Below are 8,551 nucleotides of genomic sequence, written 5' to 3'. Positions count from 1 at the left end.
CAGCACGTCTACCCGAATGAGCCCCTCATTCGTGGGATCATTGTCAGCCGCCTGACGATGATGATCAGGTTCCTGTTCTGTTCTCCCCAAGTCGGCCATTTCGTCCGACTCGCATTCGTAGTCGACCTCCAAAGAGGAGTCGCATTTTCGTGGTGTATCACCACGTGCACCCGCAACATTTAGAATTGCTAAATATGACACTACAGCAGAGCCGAAGGCGCCGCACTATTCGCATACCGCATGGACTTGTTAGCCATGCGATAGAATTAAACATGATGGTTCTTACCAATCGACATCGTTTTTAATTAAGTGGTCTTATAGTGATCACTCTACCGAATGACAGTCAGAGTGATTGTCGCTTAGTGAGGGGTGATGTAACGGGGTGTATTGTTACATGAAATTTACTTTTAAAGGTTGTTAATTAATATATTATGTAAAAGGTAAATAATATTTGGAGAGTATTAATTGATGGTAATATTCTAAAAGCTTATCGATTGGTTGATTTAGACCATTATATCTACTTTCTTCGCGGTCCAGTCAGCGCTGGACGCGCGCAAAGAGAAAGACAGATAAGACTTTAGTACATGTTTTGTATTAGCTTATAATTAAGTTAGTATTAAGTTGATAGAACAGAAAAACTTAATTATATTAATACTGTTTTTAGTTAACCCTCTTTAAAGCAAGTGTTTTAAAGCGAGTCTTCCTCTGCACGTACTAGTGCACGTGAAGTGACGTGAGGCCCACCACTCGCACTGAGGCAGTGCGAAGTGGACTAGTACGAGTCAGTAGTGCCCCGTTACACATAGGGTTGTCACAATGTGAACCACCCGAGTGCTGGGTCTAATTACTTTATTTAATTAATTGACCATCCCCTTAAGTACGCCAAGTGTACCTAACGGGGACTGTGTAACATTAGGGCAACTTTTGTCCGTTACAGGTGCCCCGTTAAAAGTACGCGGGCAACCTTTATTCGATTCCACGATAGCTAATTCTTGTTACTATCTACTCGAACAATTGGCTGAATTTTTCGCCCAGATTGTAAAAGCCGCTAAAAGGGTGATATTGCTTATTTATATGAGCGTCGATTAGTGCGGTGATTCTAATGAAAAAATGTGGTGCACACAAAAAGCTGTTAGCTTTACGTTCACAATCGTAGCCGATAGAAACACGACAAATGGTACGTGTCATGTAGCTGATAGAAGGATAAAGATCGATGCTTGACGGAATCTTGCATGTGCGTGTACTTGTTTTCAGGCAGAATTTCGACAAGCCAAGCATACCATTATACTGGTGCAGTACACGCGCGACCCGAACTCGCGCACGTATCTGGACTTTGAGTCGGTTAACGGTGGAATGGACGGCGTGGTAAAAATGTACGAGGCAAAGCTCAAGCAGCTCAACCCCAGCTTGAAAAACATCACGTACGATATACAAGATTTGTACACGTACATTGATTCGCTTACGGATCTCAGTGCGCTCGTGTTGGACCTTGAGACGAAGACGTACTTACCTTGTGGTAAGGAGTGGATTAAGAAGAAGGTCTTCCAGGTGCTTAAAAATCAGGCTGGCTAAGTTATAATGTACTGGATCAATGATTTGATTACTTAATTAAGCCGCATCTCCGAAAATTGGAACGTAGATCAACTGCTTTAGTATCTAGTTGAATGGTTGATGTAGAAGAGCATTATAAGGGAAGTACAACATAAATTAAGGACTCGCGCTGATCATTATGACAATATTCTTCTTTCAAACGAAGAGGCTCAATAGTCAGAAGCAGAGGCAATTAAGTTCTTTCTGAGGGTAAGAAAATATATTCAAAAGAAATAACAAAAAGGTGAAACAGAAAACCCAAAATTTCAAGTATTGATGCTCGTCGCCTAAATTGTTGGGGTTCGGGTTTGTCTGTGCTTAGGTAGATAATTCATTTCTGACTTCCCACGTCCTTATTTTTTTCTAAACTCTCTCGAACCCAGCCGAGAATAAGTCGCCACCTTCGTCTACAATCTTACTGCGGCACTTATCGCAGCCTGGACACAATGATGAAATCTACGACTGTGGTGATTAATACGGACAGCGTGAGTGGAAGCATGGCGGCCGCTGCACCGCCGAAACGCAGCTTTATACAGAAGGTCAACGACGTGAACAAAATGGAGTTGCCGAAGTTGCTTAGATACATGCGGCTCGGCAATGTCGGCTGCTCTATCTTGCAGATCATCGCTGGTATTGTCGGAATCACATCATTTATAACACTTAACATCACTGGCACGCTCGTGTCCATCTATGTCATCATGTTCGGCATCCTGTTCCTGCTATTCGAGTGTCGCCTTTCGCGGATGGAGACGGTCATTCGCTCCAACTTTGGTTTTTTATACAGCTACAAAGGACGCGCTGCGTTTATCTTCTTTATCGGGTTCCTAGACTTTGGCATTGGATCGGCTCTTGCCACTATCGCTGGCGTCTTCATGTGCCTTAATGCTTTCATTAATCTCCTCGTCATGTGCCGCCATCCGCAATTTAGGTCGACGCTTAGCGCTGGCGCAGACCCCACTGCCGGCTATACCACGAGCAGCCAGGAGGCGGCCAATTTTATGGGCAAGAATCCAGAACTTGCGGCGAAAGCGGGACAGTATGCCTTCCAGCAAGCCGCTGTTACTCGTCATTAAGCGATATGATGGCTTAGCCAACCATCAAATGTTAGTTTGGCGCTATACCAGCAGTTTTGCCGTAACACCACCTTTAATAACAAGCTTAATCGTGTCTCGTCTAGCTTCAGCTACGCACTTTGCTTTATTTTAACTAAAGCTTAAGCATCGATGTTGCCGCCGTAAGTAAAGTAGAAGAGCACAGCATAAAGCATAATTACATTTCTTGGAAGTATGACATTTTCATTAAAAAATAGCTAGAAACCTCGCTGAGTACAATCGAAAACCATGATTTATATAAGTACTCAATAATGTTCAGCCAACGATACAGAGAAAAAGAAAACGTCTTGACTCAGAAGGCGGGAGCACTCGCTTCGTGGATCGTGCATTCAAGCGAACCCTTGACAGGAAGCGTCACACTGTAGTCGTACGTAATCTTAAACGGGTCCTCCACCGTTTTAATATTGAAGCGGCTAAAGAGCACAGCAATGACTGTCTGCATCTCTAGCATGGCGAAGCGCATACCCACGCACTGGTGTGGACCGCCGCCGAACGTGATGAATTGGAACGAATTCATCTGTTTCATCTTGCCACTTTCCGCATCAATCCAACGATCGGGGTTGTACTCGGCCGCATCGTCGCCCCATACACTACTCATACGTGCAGCGGCATACACCGACATGACGACATGGGTACCAAACGGTACAAACGTGCCTTCACGGAGCGTCGTCGATCGCCTTGGCGTGCGGTGTACGCCCGTCATGCAAAGTCGCAGACTTTCCTTCAATACAGCCTCGATATACGGGATCTTGTTCAGGTCATCAATAGTCGGTACTTGAAGCTTGCCCGTCATAAGTTCTGGTAAATTCTCGCGGATTTGTGTACGGAGCTTGGCCAGTACGCGCGGGTAACGGTTAAGATTTACAATGATCCATGCCAAGCTGAAGCTAGTGGTCTCCTTGCCAGCCAAAAAGAAATTCATCATCGCATCACGTTGGTCCGAGACATTAGTGTTCCCGGTCGTGTCGACAAAGAGTGTGAGGAGATCAGTCTTGGTTTCCCAATCCACAGCAGATTTACTCGCCATCGACTTTAACATTACTTCATTTAGCAAATCCGTTGCAACCTTTATACAGCGCTTGAGCATACGCTCATCGCCAATATTCAAGAATCGTTTAAGCTTCCAGAACCACATTGGCGACTGCAAACGCGCACCAAAGACTTCAGCGTAGCCGTCAACGGCTTTGATAAAAGGATGGTCCATTTCCGAGTTGACATCTCCGTCTAGACCGTGAAGATCCACGCCAAAACCAATTTTGGTGAAGACGTCACTCGAAAATTTGCCGAGTAGCGAATTCATTGGAACCACACGATCGTCCTTGGCACATTGAGCAAGGATATCGCGGAGTTTTATTGATTTTTCAATAATAACTTCATCCATCACGTCACGTAGCATTTTCGTCGAGAACATGTGACTGGCAATTCGCCTCTGCTTTAACCACTTCTCGCCGTCGACGCCAGCAACGCCTTCCCCGAAAATGTCGTGTTGAAGATCAACAAGTTCGTCACCGCGACCAAAATTGTCGAACTGTGCCTTAAATACATCTTCGCATGCCTCAGGTGAAGTAATGATAAGGGTTTGCGGGCGGCCAATAATGCTGAGTACCCATGGCTTGCCATCACTTATCTGACTCTGTTCGGTAATCCAATCCTGTAGTCGGTCCTTGTGAAAGAACATGACGTCGAGTGTGTTACCCAGAACTGGCAAAGTCGATTTGGGGCGGTGTAGACCCTGACTATCCAAGGCGCGAGTGATCACTAACTCCTTGTACACCCCAACCAATATTTTGTAGCTCAAGTATAAACCACTGAGCGACCCAGCGGCGAGCCACACTTGCTGCTCGTTGATTTGGTGCCGATGAATATCCCACATACTGCGAGTAACGAAAGTTGAGAAATGATGGCAGACTTAATCAAGCGGAGGTAATCTGCACAAGAACCTTGTCCTGTATCGTCTGTATTAAAAAATCATATAAATCTAATCGCGTAAATTGTACAACATAAAACATTTGACTTGGGTCCCAACAGTGGTACTTTTTCCGAAGTGGTATCATTTGAACATTTAAATCAGTGTTCTGGCCCTTTTTACGAATCTCTTTACCCGTGTTGCTGTAGCACAGGGATCCTCGTGTGATTCAGGCTGGCGGTAACTGTGCAGCCTGCGGCACTATTTTACTTATACCCCAAAGTAGAAAAATCGTTATCATGATAAATGTTAATGCATTGCTTATTGTAAGTGCTTGGTGCTGAGAAACGTAATTAAATACAGAGGGATTTATTGAAATGCCTAGCGAATTCCAGCGGGATGTCAAAGAGCCGGAATGCAATCAAGAAGCTGAGATACTTATTAAAATAAGCATTTTGTTTTATATTGGCCAATTAACTTAATCGACGTGACGTGAATTATTTTGTTGATGCTTGAGCTTATAGCGTTATATCTCTTTTGTAATGGGTACAGCCCGTAATGGTGTGCTCATCATGAGTTGGGCAATCATGATAAAAGAATACTTATGTGACATAAAGTATGGCATGGGCGAGTCAATGAGCCCTACGATTCCCGACGGGTCGTTTGTATTCTCGGAGAATATGTCGCGGCGATGGCGGAATTGGAAGCGCGGTGACATAGTGCAGCTGCTGTCACCCACACGGTACACGGGCGAGACCATTACAAAGCGAATTATCGCCGTGGTAGGTACTTTACTCATTATCGAGACGAGACTGATCATTTGCTCGCAATTATCGCTGCAGGAAGGAGACATAGTAGAGCTGCAACCGCGTTTTAATATGGAGCGTAGAGGCAAGATCACGATTCCAAAGGGCCACGTGTGGGTGGAAGGCGATAACCCCACGTGCTCAGTTGACTCAAGGCAATTTGGCGCTGTCCCTGCCGCGCTTCTGACTGGAAAACCCTTCTTGATCGCACGTGAATGGAAATGGGTTTTATTGTAGCTCGGATAAAGCTATGTTTGGCGGAAGTTGCTCCAATGCGGACCAAGCATAGACCCACTTAACGCTTACAATGGAATACATAGTCACTGCGATATTTTTGGGTGCCTATGCTAAATCAGCATGTGCATCGAGAGTTACAAAAAATGTCTTTAATTACTAGCATGTCATGATCTCTTTGTGCCGCAATAACCACAGAAATTAGCTTCCTCTGAAGGATATACTGCCTTGCACTGCGAACAACTAATTGGTCGCTGATTGCTAGTCAAAGAAAAAAAGCTTGGTTCTACTATAAAATTCGTTCGACTTCTCTGATTGGCCTCGTAGATGGAGTGGTAATAGTTCATGCGCTCGAGCTCCTCCCTTCCGTCCGCCAATAGCGCCTGCAAACGGTCCGGATTTTGCGCATTGACCTCATCTCGGAATTTCATCCGAAGATACGCCTTCATCATCTCACGCTGTTCCCACTGCGGACAGCGTCTTGCCGAGCGCAAACATTGCGCATACAATTGCAGCATAGGTCGCGTCAGCTTGGTCTTCGTCATCATTTTATTCAAAAATACATTGAAAATTAAAAAAATATATTCAGCAATTAGCCAATTAAAAGAGAGCCGCCGCTGTGCCCAAAAGTAAATTTTGCACTCCATGGGCTCTCGTGCGCTCATCGGGGCCTTTCGAGGTGGGCTAAGCGTAAATGTTTGTCGACAGGCACTGACAACGCGTGGTGGCCACGCACATCGGCCACCCCCTCCACCGTTCGCGCGTATCAAAGTTCCGGAAAATCCGCTACACGAGGAGGCAGAGCTGGTATGGAACGATGGCGTTGCTCCTGAGACGCTCATCGACTTCGATGCGCCGCACATTCCCAAGTATCAAGCGCTGCAACACTGGCTCCTGGGCCTTTCTGCTTTAGCCACGCTCATGGGTGTGGTAACAGTGTACAACCCAGACTCATGGCGACAGGCAGTGCGTGCTGGTGATTTTCAAGATTTTGCGCAACATGATACTGATGTTATTTTGTTGTCATTATTTGCAGTCAAAGCGAGGCAATCACTTGATCGACCTCAAATGGGAGTTAGGGGAGATCGATGAGCCTGAAGGAGAGATGGACGAGTAGGTGCAGGGAATTCTAGGCAGACTGAGGAAATTGGCAGCAACTACCATTGTACTAGCTGCATATGTAATCTGATGATTTTCTTAGCCAAAAGTATCAAATTTAACAGAAGTCAGACTCCAAATTGTCGTTATTGTGACCTAGAGCTATGAAGGAGCAGCGTACTCACAACTCGTTAGTTATTAAGCACATCCTTAGCAGTACTAAGCCTCGCGCGACTGCATCGTAGCCCGGCTAGAAATGATCGAGTCGACGATGCCAAACTCTTGCGCCTCTCGTGGGTCCATAAAAAGATCGCGATCCATCGCCTGCTCAATAACCTTAATGGGCTTTCCAGTGTGGCTCGCATATAAGCCGTTCAGCCTATATATCAAAGCACATGCTTTAAGCATAATAAGAAAGGAAACTGTTTTGACTTAAGCCTCACCGAGCACGAAGTTTAATTATTTCTTCGGCCTGAATAGCGATGTCACTAGCCATTCCTTGCGCACCTCCCGAAGGCTGGTGAATCATAATCTGCGGCATACCCCCTATCAGCAACAAGATTCCATGACCTAAACTCAAAGCAACTCACACGGGCGTTAGGAAGTGCCGAACGACATCCTGGGGCACCTCCTGCCAGTAATAAGGATCCCATGGAGGCAGCCTGGCCCATACAGACCGTATTAACTCTAGACTGAATGTACTGCATGGTGTCATAGATGGCCAGGCCAGAGCTCACTATACCCCCTGGGCTATTGATATACATATATACGTCCTTCTCAGGATTCTCCGACTCTAAAAACAGCAGCTGCGCGGTCACGAGCGATGCCATGTCGTCAGTGACAAGCCCGTGTACGAACACAATGCGCTCCTTGAGGAGACGTGAATAAATGTCAAATACGCGCTCTCCCCGTGATGACTGCTCCAGCACCATCGGAACTAGTGAATTTATTATCGAGTGGAGCCGTCGACGGCCTCCAGCCATCTTAAATCCTCCAGACAACATCACGCGCCAGCTTCAAGTGTCTGCAGACAATATAATTAAAAAACACTTTTTAATGTTTTTGACTTTACTCATCTCTATCAAAAATGTGGCGACTAAGTCGTAAAAATGCCTCTGATCTACTTAGAAGGCACAACCTCATCGAGGGCTTGGTACATGAACTTCGCGAACGTGGGATCCAATAATGCTAGCTCTAGCGTCTTGATCTTGTCGTGGCTACTGTCAATCTGTTCGGCCAAAAAAAGGTAAGCTTTACAAATTCATGGTTCCTCGTTGCTTAGAGGGTTTCAAACCTGTTTAAGCATCTGAGTAATGGCTGGAAGAAGTAGCATTTCTTTAATTCTATCAGACGTCTTTAGCACGTCCATTTCCTCATCTTTAATCTTCTCTAAATCCTCTTCATCCACTCCCATGGCAATGGCTGGTGCTGGCGTCGCCTGTAGAGGCATCTGCTGCTGCTCAAGCAAAGGCTTCGGTTTGCACAGCATATCTTTATGCTTTTTGTAACACACTATGCTACAATAAGGTACTCGGCAGGTAGGGCACTTGTACTTAGCATCAGCCGTCGTACATACCTCGCAAAATTGAGCCATTTCTTAACAGGTGCAAGTTAAATTATTAAACTCAAAGGCCACTTTGACTAACAGAAAAGTATAATAATAGGGAATTGTTATATTCATCCCATTGTTTATATTCATCGCACCTGTAACGGTGTATCGTTACATGAAATTAACACTTAGAGGTTGTTAATTAATATATTATCTAAAAGGTAGATAATATTTGGAGAATATTACTTTACATGGT

At 45.2% G+C, this 8,551-nt stretch overlaps 6 protein-coding genes across 6 annotated transcripts; 4 read left to right on the top strand and 2 right to left on the bottom strand.

The window, feature by feature from the left end:
• Positions 1–1,110: 1,110 nt before the first annotated feature.
• On the top strand, positions 1,111–1,572 carry CCR75_002941 (uncharacterized protein; the record flags this gene model as incomplete). The annotated part of the gene is made up of 2 exons (XM_067961038.1): positions 1,111–1,177; positions 1,259–1,572. 2 exons carry the CDS (start codon positions 1,111–1,113, stop codon positions 1,570–1,572), a joined length of 381 nt encoding a protein of 126 aa, XP_067823618.1.
• A 464-nt stretch (positions 1,573–2,036) lies between these two features.
• Positions 2,037–2,663, top strand: CCR75_002942 (uncharacterized protein; the record flags this gene model as incomplete). Its single annotated transcript, XM_067961039.1, has 1 exon — positions 2,037–2,663. The coding sequence occupies one exon, from the start codon at positions 2,037–2,039 to the stop codon at positions 2,661–2,663; it is 627 nt and encodes a 208-aa protein (XP_067823619.1).
• Positions 2,664–2,994: 331 nt separating this feature from the next.
• On the bottom strand, positions 2,995–4,575 carry CCR75_002943 (uncharacterized protein; the record flags this gene model as incomplete). Its single annotated transcript, XM_067961040.1, has 1 exon — positions 2,995–4,575. The coding sequence occupies one exon, from the start codon at positions 4,573–4,575 to the stop codon at positions 2,995–2,997; it is 1,581 nt and encodes a 526-aa protein (XP_067823620.1).
• A 434-nt stretch (positions 4,576–5,009) lies between these two features.
• On the bottom strand, positions 5,010–8,340 carry CCR75_002944 (uncharacterized protein; the record flags this gene model as incomplete). The annotated part of the gene is made up of 5 exons (XM_067961041.1): positions 5,010–6,614; positions 6,685–7,125; positions 7,190–7,278; positions 7,337–7,974; positions 8,041–8,340. The coding sequence occupies 2 exons, from the start codon at positions 8,338–8,340 to the stop codon at positions 7,867–7,869; spliced, it is 408 nt and encodes a 135-aa protein (XP_067823621.1). The 3' UTR covers positions 5,010–6,614; positions 6,685–7,125; positions 7,190–7,278; positions 7,337–7,866.
• On the top strand, positions 5,151–5,651 carry CCR75_002945 (uncharacterized protein; the record flags this gene model as incomplete). The annotated part of the gene is made up of 1 exon (XM_067961042.1): positions 5,151–5,651. One exon carries the CDS (start codon positions 5,151–5,153, stop codon positions 5,649–5,651), a length of 501 nt encoding a protein of 166 aa, XP_067823622.1.
• On the top strand, positions 6,294–6,765 carry CCR75_002946 (uncharacterized protein; the record flags this gene model as incomplete). Its single annotated transcript, XM_067961043.1, has 2 exons — positions 6,294–6,614; positions 6,685–6,765. 2 exons carry the CDS (start codon positions 6,294–6,296, stop codon positions 6,763–6,765), a joined length of 402 nt encoding a protein of 133 aa, XP_067823623.1.
• Positions 8,341–8,551: the final 211 nt, after the last annotated feature.

This window comes from Bremia lactucae (genome assembly GCF_004359215.1).
Source record: "Bremia lactucae strain SF5 chromosome Unknown BlacSF5_NotPlaced_9_SHOA01000002.1_551695bp, whole genome shotgun sequence".
Taxonomy (NCBI): Eukaryota; Oomycota; class Peronosporomycetes; order Peronosporales; family Peronosporaceae; genus Bremia; species Bremia lactucae.
This window is presented reverse-complemented; position numbering and strand designations above follow the sequence as displayed.